The sequence below is a fragment of the Ananas comosus genome, linkage group 20, assembly GCF_001540865.1.
Source record: "Ananas comosus cultivar F153 linkage group 20, ASM154086v1, whole genome shotgun sequence".
Lineage (NCBI taxonomy): Eukaryota > Viridiplantae > Streptophyta > Magnoliopsida > Poales > Bromeliaceae > Ananas > Ananas comosus.
In genome coordinates this window covers 9,258,136-9,275,150 of record NC_033640.1, presented here as the reverse complement: position 1 = coordinate 9,275,150, position 17,015 = coordinate 9,258,136, and the positions used below count along the sequence as shown (strand labels likewise).

Here is a 17,015-nt window from a genome sequence, read left to right as displayed (position 1 = left end):
TTACACAACAGACTTCTTCCACTGAATGGTAAAGATTGGAATATGAAATGCACTAGATCAGGACACATGATTGAGCGGTGCATGAAACATATCAATGCACCAAAACACGCAATAATTTCTCGAGCTGTAGGGGGATAGCTACAAGGTGCTGAGTTTGAAACAGATTGGCTACTGAAATACAAACTTACTTTTTGCCAAAAAAAAAAAAAGGGAAAGGAAAAGTACCTGGAACAGGTAGTCAACTTCATCATAAAGTTGCGTTAATGATATATCATGGTCACTACCGACAACTTTTTCTTGATTCAATTAAGATTAACAGTTGTATCCATACAAGGAAAAAAAAAGAAGAACGAGAAAAGTGTTAAACAGTTTGTAGCACAAGAAGTTGCATCCACAGTTTTAATTTGTTTTGCCTTTTCCTTTCTTTCTTTCTTTCTTTCTTTCTTTCTTTGGTGGTCTCTTCCACCTATATCTTGTTTTATTTGTTCCATTGCTACTGCCTCTCACACAATTGACTCATTCAATCCACTTTGGATGGCTCAGCTTTGAGCTTAGTTTGATCCCCATTGTAGATTTGGTGTCCATTGAAGATCATATCCAAACTATTGATTGATAAATTTTCCCTGTAGTTATCAATCCCCACTGAAGAACATACCCACCCAATATTGACTCTTTTCCCCTCCATATCTTGTAGAAAATTAAGATTAGATAACAGGACTTTATTTTGATGCAACAAAATCCTCCTGTATAACTTCTATGATATGCTATTTGATAAGTCATTATTTTGAACTTTATTATTTATTGTTTCCGGACTTGATATTGATTGCCAATTTCTACCAAATTTTGCTTGTTACTAGAAAGATTGATCTAATACGAAACAAACTACTATGAGTCTTAATATTTTCACTTACGTGCATGGTGGATATCAGATGAACTATATTATGTGTATTAGTCTTAACATTGCTCGTAGAGTATATATTTCCATTTGCACGCTAGAAACTAAGTTTAAGAAACTTTATCTACATATATCTCCTCTAACCATTCATGGAGCTAGGATGAAATTCTATATCTAAAGGATGCAAATATTTCTTGGTAAAAGCTAGGTGTTATCTACATATGTCTCCATTATATCCTTGCTGCTACTTAAAAATCAGTAATAAAGTAAATAAATTATTAACAATATAACTCTTATAAAAGTGTTACTATTTCCCGAGTAACCCAAACAGTACAGAACTTTTTATTTTCACTGATCCAGTGGACTTCATCATCATTTTGTAGAACTTAACATGAAGAGTTGACTAATTTCAGAAACCTTAATGTGTTTCCTTACAATGATGATGAGGAAATGGGCCACCCCCACCAGCATACTAAATAGGGTAAATTGCTTATATACCCCTGAAAAATTTTCGACTTTCTGATTTACCTCTCTTAGAGGGCTAATATTGAAAATACTCTTTTTACATTCCAAACAATTTCAAATATATCCTTAAAGTTAAAATCTGTAAATGAACTCTGTTATCTCTATGAAATTACTATTTAGCCCTTTCAAATATACCCTTCTACTATCACCGAGTTTTCTTATTTGCTGCTCTTAAGTTAAGGGTAAAAAAATATTTTGTTTTGTAGTCTTTTGAAATATACTCTTTTACCATCACCAACATTTCTTATTTGCCCTTAAGTTAAGGGTAAAAGTGGCATTTTATTTTATTTTTTAACTGTGGTAGATATTTAACTCACGTTTAACTCAGGTTAACTTAACATGTGGTGACTACAGGTATTTTGAAATAACGAAGGAATAAATGAGGGGTATATTAAAAAGAAAAAAAAAAGTAGGGATAAATAAGATATTTTCAAAATTTTGAGGGTTATATAGGCAGTTATCCCTACTAAAGATTACTAAATAAATTTGAGCTGGAGCATGCATGCACACCAAGCAAACACAAGTTGAGGGCTGCTGATGACAGCAGAAGCAGCATCCAAAATGCCAAGACTCAGGATCTTCCTCACCATCATTTTCCTAATCATTCTCTTTGACACATCTTCAGGTACATATATAATATATATCTTGTTTTTTAGGGTATTTATTCTATTTACTTGTTGTTTTTGTTAACCACATCAGTATATGCAGCCCAAATGGAAACCATGGACCATGGAATTAAACCTGCTTACAATGTAGACAAGGTAACAAAGATTCGCTTCAAATCTTATGGCTTTGATTTTACGGACGTGAAAATGGTTTTAGGCTTTTATTATTTGGCTGGAACTTCTGCAAAAGCATTGTTTATGTAACACTTTGAATAGTAATGAAATTGAGACATAATAGGGAGTCAGTGTTTAATATTTTAGTACTGTGCCATGTCATTAACATGTTTAAGTTCCTTATCCAAGAAAACTAATCTGTCAACAAAATAAAAAATAAAAGAACCTGCTAATTGGAGTAATAGCAAGAATTTTTCACAACATTTTCAATCTTTTTTATTTCTGAGAGAGAAACACTATTCACTATGTTATCAAAGATTTTGCTAGCATTAAAGTATACATATTCTACTGATCACTGAAGATCTTAACAGGTGATGATATTAACATATCGAAAAGTACTATGTGCAGATAAATTTATTAAATTTGCTTAATATTTATTAACTATATTATATCAGATTCAATAAAATGTGATCTGTCCCTATGTTTCTGTTAATATCACTACCTTTTTAATTTGAATTCAATACGACTTTATGATACAAATCTTAGTAATTTTCTTGCATTCTAAAATGTTTTTTTGGGGCAGATGCATAAGAGAGAGGCATTATTAGTGGATGTCACACTGGATTATGAAGCTGGAGGGGCCAATTGTAAGCATGATCCTAAAAAAGGAAAGCCAGGAAACTGTGGCCAGAATAATCCCTAGATTTTTTTTTTCTTGATTAAAGAATAATCCCTAGATTATTGGACTTTTTTCTACAATTTGTTTTTGTTTGAAGGGGTCCAAGGGCAGATTAATTAGAAGTAATAATTTCCTACTATATATCTTATCTTTGTTAATGTATCTGCATCATTAATTACATGTATTATATTAGTAGTTGAGATATGATACTAAGTTGCTATCCTTTTTGGACTCTAAACCAGTGCTTGGATTCGGCAATGCATAAAAAAATGATGTTTATATTTAGGTAGAAAAGTGTGAACTGTTTGGCTTTGCTTGTGTTTTAACTTTTATCTACAATTGTTTCTAGCTAGATTAGTATTTGGTAAATATAATCGACAGTACCAGCCGGTGCAATTAGCTAAGAGTTTGATGATTGGTATTCCATCTCAACTTTGACGTCTAGTTATTTTATATTTCTAGCTAAATTTATTTAAAAAAAAAAAGAAAAGTGAATTGAAAAGTTATACGCACATAATGTCCGCCGACCCTGACGCCGCCGAGTCCCGGCGCTCGTTGGACGCCGCGGCGGCGGCGGCGAAGATCCACCCTTCGTAGGTTTCTTTAATCAGAGAGGCTTGCTTGCGTGTATCGTACGTGCGCTTTGTGATGTGTATCATGTGCTGTATGTTACTACTCCGAATTAAAGGAGTTTCGGTTTACTCTCTCTGTATGTTTAGAAGATAAATAACTGCCTAAATCAAGTGCATCTGTAAATCTATGCACGATGCATTTATCAACTAATCTTTTTGTGCGTATTTCAATCTTACCAGTCGTTGAGTTATAATTGTTTTAATAATTTGAATCTCAGATTTTTTTTTTTTTTTTTTTTTTTTTTGAGAGATAGACAACACGCTACCCGCTTCGTTTATTTTGTATAGAAATAAACTTAGCTGGAAATGTGAATCAACTAGAATTCGAACTTGGAACATCGGATATCAACCACCAAATTCTTTACCACTTGCTCTACGGAATTGATGGAGATAACAAATTCGTGGTGTGCAACAATTTGATGATATAAGAACTAATTTTTAATCGCAAAGTTCAGGGAAAAGTGCTGCAATTTACTCTAGAAAAGATCTAGAGAAATGCTAGAATTACAATTCACTTTTGGATTGTAATTTTACAAATTGACCATCTAAAGACCAAGTTTCGCGAATTACTTCTTTTTATTTGTTTTTATAATACTAAAATTCAAAAAAGGTTGGCTCAACTCTTTAACAGAGAGTCGTATGAATTCACATTTTTTAAAATTGTAAATTTAGTATTTCTCAATAATCTATATAGCTGAGAGCCTGAGAGGGTCTCCATACATTGAATAAGAAAAAGGTTAATTGCATCATCGGTCGCTAACCTTAACCCTTCGAGTCTTTTGGTTCTTGATCTTATGTTTTGCTATTCGGTCCATAACCTTTATATTATGTTTCAATTAGGTTCTAATCCAAGCTAATCCAAACTCATGTTAATTATCGTGGAATAGACTGACTGTCTCTAGCGTAAGTGGCGAAGGGTTTGATGATTGATATCCGAGATCCCAAATTGAAATTCTAGTTGATTCACATTTCCAGCTAAGTTTATTTCTAAATGAAATAAACGAAGCGAGTAGTATGCTACCTATCTCTTTAAAAAAAAAAAATTCATGGAATAGGCTACATCAATTCAAATAACGTTCCTGACCACTCATGTATTGCACAGTCATGGTCAGTATCTTTTGGTCAATCTCAGCATTAATTTTTTCTAAATATCTGAAAGAATTTGGTAGCACACTCATTTTGACAGTAAAAACATCGAATATTCTAGAAAAAGGCGGAAGGCATCGTGCCATCGTGTAATATCTAAATATTTGCTTCATTCACCTTTTAAATGTGAACTAAAATAAAAATATAAAATAATTATGCTTCAAATTTGAAATCCCAAATACTAACTGTATTGTCCACTACAGCGAAAAAGGGATAGAAGTTAGGGACCAGTTGTTTAATTAATTCGAAAGATTAGGGATCTGATTGCGAAGATCGAAAGGTCGAGTACCAAATTGAAAAATAGGTTAAAAGTTGGCGTCCAATAGCGTAATTAACCCAATAAAAAAAAAGAGGAAAAAAACTGCACGAAAAATACCCAATCAGCTTCCTCCTACCAATTTCACCTCTCCATCAACGCCTCCTCGTCTCCTTTCTCCTCCGCTTCTCAAAGGGATCGAAAAAAATTACGAGATTACGAGAGCCATGGCGATGTGGGTGTTCGGATACGGGTCGCTGATATGGAAACCAGGGTTTCCCTACGACGAGAAGCTCCTCGGCTTCATCCGTGGCTACCGCAGAGTCTTCTACCAAGGCACAAACCCTCGTTCCATTTCATTCTATCAAATGATCGGTTTAATCGGAGATTTGGTCTTTATTTTGATGCTAATTTTGGGGTGTAGGGAGCACGGATCACAGAGGCACCCCTGCTTTTCCCGGGAGAACGGTTACGTTGGAGCCCCTCCGCGGCGAAGTTTGTGTACGTCTCTTTTCGATTTCTATGCAGTGATTTGTTGTAATTTACTCGCATATCAAATCATTTTTGGCGTTAGGAAGATTTTGGTATAGATTAGGGATTGTAAAGTTCCTTTTTTTTAGGGAAAATGATGTGACCAGTTGCTTTTCTGATGAAAATGTTTTTTTTTTTTTTTTTGGTGCCTGTAAAATTCAATGTATTGTAGTGGGATAGTTAGGGTGGATCAGATTATTTGGTATAGCCAAATTCATTTGGTGAGGATTGACCGAATACAATAAATGTATATGTCAAAATCAACGGCATAGCATTTTTTTTTTTTTTTCCTTTTTTGTGGTATGTTTTAGCATGCTCTCAGATTATGAGTGCAATAATTTACTTTGAATCTGCGTGATTTAGTGGGGAGTTGCTTACAAAGTTTCCAAGGAGGAAGATAAGAAGATCGCCTTGGAGGTAAGGATTGTTACTCGCCGATTTGTTTTCTTCATCCGGCAAAGTATCAGATGGTAACCTTGTTCTGAGCTTCATTGTTTTCGTTGCAATGTTTTGTAATATTAATTTTCTTAGTTGCTAAATCCTAGTTCTTCATGTGAAATATTGGTTTGTATCCAAACTCAATTGGTAAATAAGTGCTGCAGAATGCTTAAAAGGTATAGAAAGTGAGAAAATATCAGATATGCTTAAAATAAGAAGGGTATTCTTTTGTAGTATATAACAGGAAGTTTAATGCCTACTTACCTGAAATTCACCAATAATTATATATACCCGAAAGAAAGTTTGAAATTGAAGCATAAAAACGGTTCTACGATTTGACAACAGGTTGAAAGAAAAGCTTTCTATAACATTAACTCATACCAAGAAACTCACTGTTTGGAACTCTACTTCGAAATGATTTTGGAAGTTGCTTGCGAGCACAGAGCGAAAAGTGATATATCATATTACTCATTACTATTTCTCCAGCACCCTAATTGTGATCAGAAGCCCTAAAGTTTATAAGTAGGTTATAGAAGGTGAGGACCAACGAAACTTGTGCATGTGATATTCCTTTAAACTATAATGCAAGACAAATGGGAGACTAACAAGCATGTGTAAAAAATAAAAGTATTATTTTACAAGTTTTATCCAAAAAGTTTCGTGCTTCTAAATAGTTCTTAAAAACTATTGTTTCACTCTTTATTTCTTATCTGCTAGAGTAACATAATGCTTCATTAGTTGATTATTCTATGCCGGCATTTTTTTTTATTTTCGTTGCAGCATCTTGAAGTTAGGGAGAAGCAATACGATAAGACACTTCATCTTGATTTTTTTACTGTAAGTTCCTTGCAGTAGTGCCACTTCTATTATTTTCTCAACTTTACCTAGCACAGGTCGTGAAATTAATAATATTTCAGGACCCTACTTCTGCGACTCCAACTGTTTGTGGTGTGATGGTGTAAGTGGCGGATTAAAGTTAAGCCCAATATAATTATGAGTTTCATCACTAATGAAACAATCTGATTCATGTGACAATTAGATATTTAGCTTCTCCAGACACGAGGACCAATATGAACTACCTTGGACCTGCTCCTCTAGAAGATATAGCCAGGTATTCTGTTTGCTTCCTTAATTAGCAACTCTCTGCTTACTTAAGGGCCAATTTTGCCCAGCTGGAGTTTCTTTAGAAGTGTTGTTTGTAGCAGAGCAGGTGGAGTTTCTATAGAAGTGTTGTTTGTTAGTAGAGCAGTTTGACACTAACATCTTTACTAGCCCCAAGCAGCTTCTTACTGCAATAAAATTTTTGCTTTCAGAGCCTGAAAAATCATTTTTACCTTCTTGCCCCAGTAAAAGCTTCAGACTTTTTCTTCGCCAAGCACTTGCTTACTGCTTCTCGAAGTAGAGAGGTTATTGTAACTGATTAGCCCAACATCACTTATACAAGAATTAGTTAGTCGGTGATTTGTGATGATGTGTAGGCAAATTGTCCAAGCTGCAGGCCCGTCAGGACCAAACAGAGACTACCTTTTCCACCTAGAAGATGCATTAAACACATTAGGTGAGTTTCTTTTGCAACACAGAAGATTTATTTGAATTTTAGCTGAAATTTTATTTCATTTGCATAGGATGCGAAGATGCGCATGTCAGAGATCTTGCAAATGCTGTGAGAAGAATACTTTCAGCGGAATCAACATGCTAGAAGAACCTTTCAAGAGTAGATGATTACTATCAAATTACAGTCGCCAATCCAAGATCGGCTTATTCATAGAAAATTATTTGAATCTTTTTGAGAGATTCAAAATTGTCCTTTTCTTCTTCTTCTTCTTCTTCTTTTTTCTTTTTCTTTTTGGTATATTTTGATGTTGTCCTTGTTCTCGATTAGGAAAATTTATTGATGTGGATATTGATACAATCTAAATACAGGAAAAGTAAAATCAGATTTGACAAAATTTTCTGATAGAGAAGTCAGATGGGATATTTCCTTTTTTCACTTGTCATTAAGTTTTTGAGGAGGCATTTGATCGGATATAACCTACTTGTTCATCTTTGCCCCTCCATTACCTCCCGGATATTCAATTTTCGTCCCTCCAATTTCCCTTTTCTGTTGATCTCCTCCATTTCTTATCTTGCGTATAATTGTATGAAGAGATGATCTGAGCTATGAAATACTACTCACCTAGTCACCTCATGGCAATATGGAGTGGGGTTTGGCCATAAATTAGCTGCCGTATTGATGTGTTTTTACAAATTCTTCATGACAGATGAGATCTTGATGAAATTGAAATTAGGCTCAAAACTTTATAATTGAAACTCGGAGGACAAACTGAGTTCAAGAACTAACATTCATGGGGTAAATTTGGAAATAGCACTTAAAGTTACAAGACAACTAGGTAATACTAGATAAATACCAATCCACTATGATCAATCAATAATGAATAATCAAACATTAGTAGTATGATTTATCTATTATGTTTTCAATTTGTCTACAAAACTTATTGCATATCTTGTGATGCGATGTAATGTATCATATGTTGAATTTTTTCAGAAATTTATTGCTCATCTTTTGATGTGATGTATTCTTATTTATTTGTAGTGATGTCAGATAATAAGCATCAACAATCATCACCAAATGTGATCTTTAATATTCCATGTCACATTGAGACTTCATGAACGACACCACCTCGTTCTCCAGGTCATAGAGTATCTGAATATTCTGCTGCTGGAAGCTGCCCATCACTGACACCTCATCCGTGGACTGCATAATGGCTAAACACAGCAACCCAGTCTCCGAATCGAGCCATAAATAGTTCTCCGGCGGCAGCGCCATGTCCCCACCTTCAAAGTGGTAGACAAAGTTCGGCACCTCAACATCGTCAATCGACGAATATGGCGATGGCATATAGAAGCAAGCGAGCGGATTATGGGGATTGTTATCCACAAATGGCAGTCCCATTTGTGTTACAAAAGCTTTCTTTACAGGAGCGAAGAGATTAGCTGCTAGAAAAGTCATGGAGGTTGCAGAGTCTATGATGAAGCCACCTTTATTGCGCTCCTCAGGGATATAAATTCCTATAGTAGGTATAAAGGTTTCTCCAACTGTGATCCCCAATAGAGGAAGATAATAGAATGTTGGCTTAGCAGGATTTATTAGTAGGTTAGTTGATGTAATCTCATTCATTGTGTTTCCAGGAAGGTTAGCTAGGGAGCCAAGAAGCAGAAGACTCTTTTTTTGAGCTTCATGAGGCGGGGAGAGGCAGTAGGAGAACTTTTTTAACCCAAGTTGCGAGACCAAAGACAAGGGCCCGCGACCGAGTCCAACAAAGCCAGAGGGTTGCCATGTCATGTCCCCCGGGCTTATGGAACCGCATCCGAAACTGATGCTGGAGACAACGGTTCCATTGGTAAGGCCAAAGGTGAAGGTTTCGCTTGCTAGATAACCGTGAACATTTCTAGACCTCCCATAGCAGTAGCTATAGTGGCATAGGTTGTTGGCGCATTTAAACCGCGAAAGTGCTTGGCACAGGGTGTTGAAACATGGGAGCTCCGCAAAGGTGGAGGATTGCGATGGGTCAAACACTGGTGGGACGCATTGAATCCAGATGATGTCGCTGCTGGTGTCAAGGATCGCAAGGAAAGAAGAAGGTGGACTACCGATGTGGAGTTCAGCTAGGTATTCACCACCGTCGATCTCAGAGATGGGCACTTGAGCATTGAAGGGGGAATCGGTTGAGTCGGGGGAGTCGTTATCCCCGGTTAGCCACGAAAGCCTGGTGCGGCTCCGCTCGATGCTACGGTGGAGGAGTTGGAGGGAGGTGAGGTTGGTGTTGGCGTCGACATGGGTCAATTCGAGTCGAAGATCATATTGAAAAGGCTCAACAAGGAAAAGACAGAGTGAGAGTGATAGTAGAATTTGAATAAGATGAGAGAGAACTGGTGATCTTCGCATTGTGGTTCTCATATTTCATTACATCAGTGAGAGAAATGGGAGGAGAATGCAAGTTGTGGTGGTATTTGTACATGACTATGCAGAAGCAACACATACAATGCAAGTGACATGAACTCATTTTTGTCATGTGTTTTGAGTGGTTATGTTGAGTAAGGTTTTGTCGCACTCAAACATTAGGGCATTTGCTACGAGAGAGAGTTGTATGATTGCTGGCACTTTTGTAACCAGTGTTTTGCATCTAAAACTAGAAATTGGAAGTAGAGTGAAGTTCATTAATCAACTATTTTCGCAGTGTTGAAGTTCTTTCCCCACCTGGTAGTATAACACCTACGCAATAGCATTCGTCACTCATTTACTTCATCCTATTCACCTCTACCCTCACCATCTTATTCTTCCTACTTTGTTTCCTATAACTGGATGATATTGCCCCCATCAAGTAAAACCTTTGTACTCCTCTCCTAGCACTGGATTTTTCGCCTCGTCACCGCTTCTTGTAGAAAGTTTTAAGGAAAGATTGGTTTGCGCTAATGGAAATGGCCTTTGTCTACGAGTAGTGAAACATTAGTTTTCATACGTTTTCGGTGATCAGATAGCTTTTGATCTTTAGATGTTGCTTGACGGCAATGTTCATTCCGTTACACAAAGTTAAGCTTCTGAAATTAAACTTTCATAAGAAGCTTTGGCTAGGGTGTGACATTCTAAGACGTAAGAATAGTCACACATCATTTAGTTATGACTAGATATGAAAGTATAAAAATTTGAATAAGATTGGCACAATATTTGGATTATGTCATTTTGGGCTAGTGGATCAGGCCCAACAAGTTATTGGGTTTAAATCGAACTACGGATTCAATAATGGGTGACTAGAATACTCAGTTAATCGAGTCACGGGCTCAATATATATAGGTGACCCCCTAGAAAGCAGGTCTTGATAGTTTGGTGTCACGAGGATGGGCGGAACCCCTGGGAAGCAGATCTTGATAGTTTGCCCATATCTATCACTAGATGTGAGGGTATATAAGAGACCACAGACCTTAGGAATCATAACCAGGCTTATGTATTCTAGGCCAATGGTATGAGCCCAAAAAGTTATTATTCTCATATTGTTATATTTGATATCAGAGCCGATTCACCAGCTAAAAGTGTGATATGATTTTCACATCGCCTGATGATCTTAAGCTATATGTCTGATTAGACTGATGAGTATGTGCGATTAGACTGACGAGGACCAATTTTCTTAAACATTTACTCTGCTTAACTAAAACTTAGCATGGAAGTAATGTTGGATACAATGATATGAGGTTGATTAAGTGTATACATTTCAAACTTGGCATGAAAGTGATGTGAGCCTATAAAATCCAAATATAATCATAAATTAGCAATAAAACCAAGAAAAAAAGCCATAAACTAAAAAATCGAGGTAACTTGATAAGTTGATGAGCCAAACTCAAGTTCAACTTGCCCCAATTCATGATCTCAAGCTTGAATTCAATGAGTAGGTTACGAGATATTTCGTCGCAGGATGAGTTTAGAATACTAATGCAGGTAAATTAGCGAGGGAGTACAATTTGAATGCCCAATTTGATAAGAACCCAAATTTTAAAAATATTGATTTACCATCTAAACTTTTGAACTTCAAAACTTCGATTTTACCATCTAGTAGTATAATATATTTCCATATTTTTTGGCACAATAAATAAAATATTCTACCAGATTACAGAATTTCCACCAAAATGCACAAATCTACAATTGGGAACTAAAAATACAAATTTTAAAGTTCAGGTACTCAATTATTTCAAAAACATTGCAAGGTTTGGTAATATAAACAAACCTTGAACATCTATCTGATTAAATGTAATTTAAAAAAAAAAAACTTAAGAAATAATACAGCAATATAAATTATGTATTTGTGTGTGCGCACATGCGTACATACAATAATGAGGTAACCATTGAATCATTGATGTATTATTTCTTAAGTTTTTTTTTTTTAAATTACATTTAATCAGATAGATGTTCAAGGTTTGTTTATATTACCAAACCTTGCAATGTTTTTGAANAAAAAAACTTAAGAAATAATACAGCAATATAAATTATGTATTTGTGTGTGCGCACATGCGTACATACAATAATGAGGTAACCATTGAATCATTGATGTTTAATTAAGAATATATTCCTTGTAAATTTCCCTCCTATTAACACATCATTTTAAGCTTATAAATTGACCAATATTCAAATACCTGAGTCAAAACTAGCACATTAACTTATTAAGCACTAGGCTAGATTCTTAGCTCAATCACATCTACATACAAAATGGCTCGAATCTTACATCACAGGGTGTAGGACACACTAAGAATCTGACCTGTTAGGTGTGCACCCTATCGCGGAGCCCGCGAAACGGACCATCACGATCGCGCCACGGCTCCGATCAGACGGCAGTGGGGGCGGGATTCATATACACTTAAAACAGGTGGTGTGTTGTTTTCACACCTACGTCGATAGCGCACCAAACGCCAACAATCGATGCTTTTAAGCTCTCCAATATGTATGATTTTGCTTGTGAAGTCAAAAAAGAGAAAACGAAAAAAGAGAACTTTTCTCGCCTACTTTTTGATGATGAAATTGAGTGGAGAAGTTGCTCACCCAACATTTAAGTGTTTTTCCTTGTTGTTTCTTGATACGTTGATTAATTAGAGTACACCTTTTTGAGTCAAATTGTTACCAATATGAAGCTCCCAAGTCTAATTTCTTGTGGAGATATACCACATTTAAGTACGTGGGTGGTCCTAAATGATGTTCTAAAGAAGAGGATTGATTGAGATTGGTAGGTATAAAATATTAAAAATATCGTTTGTGTAAGTAGATCAACTTATTTGCAGAAGAAAAAGTCGTTGTTGTGTGCCATCAGAGTAGCAGAGGTTGAGTTAGAATTCTGTCGGTTACATATACTATTTAGTTGAGAAAAATAATTGCTGAGTACAAAATATTAGTAGACTGATGTTGTATACTTAATAAGAGAGCTTATATGATATTGACGGATATATTCATTTAAAACTAGTTACTAATCCTCGACTTAATTTGACCTGATTCGATAGATCTAATCTGCCCCTAGCTAGTAAAAATGGATTTGTTTTTTTTTTTTTTTGAGAGAGAGATAGATAGCACGCTTAATTTCCGCTTCGTTTATTTCATTTGGAAATAAACTTAGCTGGAAATGTGAATCGATTAGGATTCAAACTTAGATCTCGGGTACCAACCATCAAGCTCTTTACCATTTTGTTTTAGGGACGGTCGGTGTAAGAATGGATTTGTTAATTAATCTCACTTTTCATGTTGAAAGCACTTCTTTTGGATTAAAGATTGTTTATAAAAGAACCTTGAATTGATCAATTAAGTGAAAATTAAAGATGAAGCATAGAGAAGCAACTTCAAGGAAGCACTTGGTAGAGTGGTGGAAAGAAGTAATCTTAGATAGAAATTGTACGCCTAAATTACACTTTTTGGTCCTCAAAAGTATGAGGTGCGTGATGCTTTAGCGATCAAATTTTAATTTATTATAATTTCTGACTTAAATTATTACAACTAAATCCTACAATCCTATTTAGTTGACTAAAAAATAATATATTGCTGATATAAAAGTAATGTATTATATTAATTACTACGCGCCATCCATTATAACATTTTTACATCACTTTCATAGTAATAGTATATTAATATTTAATCAATTAAATTAAATTGTGAGAATAATTAAGCTGTAATATTTCAAAAAAATTCGAGCAAAAAATTTTAATAAATTAAAATTTGTGAACCAAAATGTCATGCCCCAAAGAGTGCAATTTGACCTAAATCCTACCCATCTAAACCTAAAAGAGAACCTAACAGTTCGAAACTACCTTAGCTTTTTACCAATTTTTGAGAGACCAACTATCAATTAAAAGGTGTGGGACAAAACTCACCACCTCACAGTAGGTACACTCCCATGATCTCCATCTCCTTTAAACTCCTCATTCCCAAACCCTAGCCATGTTTAGTGGCTATAATAAACAAAGTTTTGTAAGAAACAATATTGTTGTTTTTATGGTATATATATATATATAAATATATATGTGGCCTACTATTCCCTCTTAGTAAACTAAACTTACCTAATTATAACTACTCACACATATTGTATGCCTATATACATTTGTTCATGTTGACCTCATGCATATCTAAGGCTAAGGATTCTTTCATATCCTTCTCTCTCTCTCTTTCTCCTGGTCTCTTTGCTTTGTTGATCCAAAAATGGGAACAACCCATAAGTTGCAAATTCTAGTCTTGGCCATGATCTTCGTCGTCGCCCGGTCGACCGGACGCCATCCAGCTCCTCTGAAAGGCCTTCGCGTCGATCTCACGCACATCGACTCGAAAGGAAACTTCTCAAAGCTCGAGCTCCTCCAGCGCGCGGCGCACCGGAGCCACCATCGGATGTCGAGGCTCATCGCCAGGACGACGAAGGCGGCCGGCTCGAGCTCGCAGGTTCAGGCCCCCGTTCACGCCGGCAACGGCGAGTTCCTCATGGACCTCGCGATCGGCACGCCCAGCGTGCCCTTCTCCGCCATCCTCGACACGGGCAGCGACCTCATCTGGACGCAGTGCAAGCCCTGCGTCGATTGCTTCTCGCAGTCGACCCCGATATTCGACCCCTCGACCTCCAAGACCTACTCGAAGCTCCCGTGCTCGAGCGCGCTGTGCCAGGCCCTGCCGACGTTCTCGTGCAAGTCCGACTGCGAGTACCTCTACTCCTACGGCGACTCCTCCTCGACCCAGGGGGTCCTCGCGAGCGAGACCTTCACGTTCGGGTCGACGAAGGTCGGTCACGTCGCGTTCGGGTGCGGCGACACGAACGAGGGCGACGGGTTCTCGCAGGGCGCGGGGCTCGTCGGCCTCGGCCGGGGCCCTCTCTCTCTCATCTCCCAACTCGGCCTAGGCAAATTCTCCTATTGCCTCACCTCTCTAGACTCATCAAAAAAGAGCCCTCTCCTTTTTGGCTCCTTAGCTGATCTAAGCTCCGGTGCAAGTTCAACACCACTAGTGAAAAACCCTACACAAGCATCCTTTTACTACCTCACCCTAAAAGGCATAACAGTGGGTGCAACTCCTCTACAAATACCGAGCTCAACATTTGCACTGCAAGAGGATGGAACCGGGGGCCTCATAATAGACTCAGGAACTTCCATCACGTACCTCGAGCAAGCCGGATACAAGCCGCTGAAGAAGGCGTTCGCCGCGCAGATGCAGCTCCCGGTGGCGGACGGGTCGGCGATCGGGCTCGACCTTTGCTTTTCGCTGCCGTCGGACGCGTCGTCGTCGGTGGAGGTGCCGAAGCTGGTGCTGCACTTCGATGGCGCGGATCTGGACCTTCCCGCGAACAACTACATGATCGGAGATTCGAGCAGCGGATTGCTGTGCCTGACGGTGATGGGGTCGCGCGGGATGTCGATTCTGGGGAACTTCCAGCAGCAGAACATGCAGATACTCTATGATGTCGACAACGGCAAGTTGTCGTTCGCGCCCGCGCAGTGCGACCGGTTGTGAAAGAGGACTACGTTTTCGCTTTCGTGTTACATATTGCTGATCATTTGTATTCATCGTTATAAAGAGGAATAGATGTTGTTGTTGTTGTTGTTGTTGTTCCATTGTTGATCATTATGTTTGATCTTTTGGATTTTTGAAGAGGCTTTTGAATTTTTTTAGTCGTTCCAAAAACAAAAGTGGTTTACGTGAATCTCAAAAGTAAGTGATGAAATTTGCCGGGCTTCGGCCTGAGACAATGAAGCCTGAACCCGACTAAGGTCCAAAGCCCAATACCCAATGGGCATTGTTAAGCCCATTTTCAAGAGCAAATTCTATATAAATATTAAAATATAAATTTACATGTCCTATAATATATAAAAAATTGATATTAAGAATACCATTAATTAAATAATTAAATAATATATCAGCATAAGCATAGATAATATACACGTGTCAAACAAGGCGTATCCAGGAGTAGATTGGGGCGCGGGCAAGTTATTGACAAATTGGAACGGATATAAAAAAAAAGGGTCTCTCGCCTTCTGCTCTATTTACTTAGTAGATCGGGACAGATTTAGAACGGATTATATTTTTTTATTTATTTTTTGTTCTCACTTACTACCTCATTTGGAAATGGTAGGTCGAACTCGGATCCATTTGTATATGGTCAACCCTTACATACATGCACATACAAACTCAAACAGAGTTTCTCTAGACTTTTTTGCTGGACTTGGGCCGGATTTTGGAAAACCCCAAATGGGCTCAAAATAGTTTGGGCCCAAATTTCAATCGTATTGCGGATACCCAAGCCCAGCCGAAACTTACTTTGCAAATAGATACTTGACTTTCTTCTGTTTGAGCGTTTAACCTTTTCAAATTTTAATTTTACTTGACTGTTTCGAAAAGCTATTGAAGAAATTATTGTCGGTGTCTGATGCATCGGTACATCTATGCTCTGCATATATTGTCATTTCTCTCCGCCTCATCTCATAAGCGGCAAAGTATCTGTTAAGGTTTATAACAACAGATGCTGAAACCAGAATGCTCAGAATGTTATGTATTGAAATATAAGCTAGCAGTACTTTGGTTTATGTCGATGAGTGAGTCGAATATGAATGCCCTTTTCTTGGACTCGTTGTTGGGATCGAGGCAGTAGGAGAATTTGGGGATTGCTAGCTGAGACACAAGAGATGAACTTTCGCGGTCAATGCCGATAATGTCGAGGACTGTGTTAGAAACACTAACTTTGTTAATCGACCCGAAGGTGAAGGTCTCTTGATCAGCGAGAGAGCCTCGGGTTTTCGCGCTACCGTAGTTATAAATGTAAATGCATAGATTTTCACCACATGCACCGAAAAGTTCTCGACATGGCTCAGCGGAGCAGAGAAGGATATAGAAACTGGAGGAGCACTTGATGCGGGGGTTGCACTGAGTTCAGATAAGTTTGAGCACTGACGAAAATAGCCTCGCAACTCGCGCCTTTCTACAGACAACGGCACGATGAAGAAGATCGAACTTATTGAAGTTGCGGTCGGCGTTGGCGCGCGAAAGGTCCATTCGGAGTGAAAGAAGGGGAATAAGAAAGAAGAAGAGGATGGATGGCATCTTAAGGATTGAATTTTTTTTTTTTTTTTTTTT

General features: G+C 37.5%; 3 protein-coding genes across 6 annotated transcripts; 2 read left to right on the top strand and 1 right to left on the bottom strand.

The window, feature by feature from the left end:
- Positions 5,012–10,126, top strand: LOC109725671 (gamma-glutamylcyclotransferase 2-3). 4 transcript variants are annotated; one of them, XM_020254947.1, is made up of 10 exons: positions 5,013–5,248; positions 5,337–5,413; positions 5,807–5,860; positions 6,662–6,718; positions 6,799–6,839; positions 6,921–6,992; positions 7,360–7,439; positions 7,507–8,955; positions 9,071–9,282; positions 9,405–10,126. In XM_020254947.1, exons 1-8 carry the CDS (start codon positions 5,140–5,142, stop codon positions 7,578–7,580), a joined length of 564 nt encoding a protein of 187 aa, XP_020110536.1. In that variant the 5' UTR covers positions 5,013–5,139; the 3' UTR covers positions 7,581–8,955; positions 9,071–9,282; positions 9,405–10,126. The 4 variants fall into 4 exon arrangements, with proteins under 4 accessions (XP_020110537.1, XP_020110536.1, XP_020110533.1 ...); XM_020254944.1 differs by having other exon boundaries at positions 7,507–8,959; XM_020254945.1 differs by having other exon boundaries at positions 7,507–8,959; positions 9,071–9,294.
- Positions 8,488–9,827, bottom strand: LOC109725593 (aspartic proteinase nepenthesin-1-like). Its single transcript, XM_020254833.1, has one exon. It carries the CDS (start codon positions 9,825–9,827, stop codon positions 8,520–8,522), a length of 1,308 nt encoding a protein of 435 aa, XP_020110422.1. The 3' UTR covers positions 8,488–8,519.
- LOC109725341 (aspartic proteinase nepenthesin-1-like) lies at positions 13,837–15,536 on the top strand. Its single transcript, XM_020254495.1, has one exon. It carries the CDS (start codon positions 14,106–14,108, stop codon positions 15,396–15,398), a length of 1,293 nt encoding a protein of 430 aa, XP_020110084.1. The 5' UTR covers positions 13,837–14,105; the 3' UTR covers positions 15,399–15,536.

Bases quoted from the DNA above. Each gene is read 5' to 3' on its own strand.
- LOC109725671 (XM_020254947.1), top strand. From the start codon at position 5,140: ATGGCGATGTGGGTGTTCGGATACGGGTCGCTGATATGGAAACCAGGG. The intron at 5,414-5,806 runs GTACGTCTCTTT...TGCGTGATTTAG, and splicing joins CCCTCCGCGGCGAAGTTTGT to TGGGGAGTTGCTTACAAAGT. The intron at 5,861-6,661 runs GTAAGGATTGTT...TTTTCGTTGCAG, and splicing joins ATAAGAAGATCGCCTTGGAG to CATCTTGAAGTTAGGGAGAA.
- LOC109725593 (XM_020254833.1), bottom strand. From the start codon at position 9,827: ATGCGAAGATCACCAGTTCTCTCTCATCTTATTCAAATTCTACTATCA.
- LOC109725341 (XM_020254495.1), top strand. From the start codon at position 14,106: ATGGGAACAACCCATAAGTTGCAAATTCTAGTCTTGGCCATGATCTTC.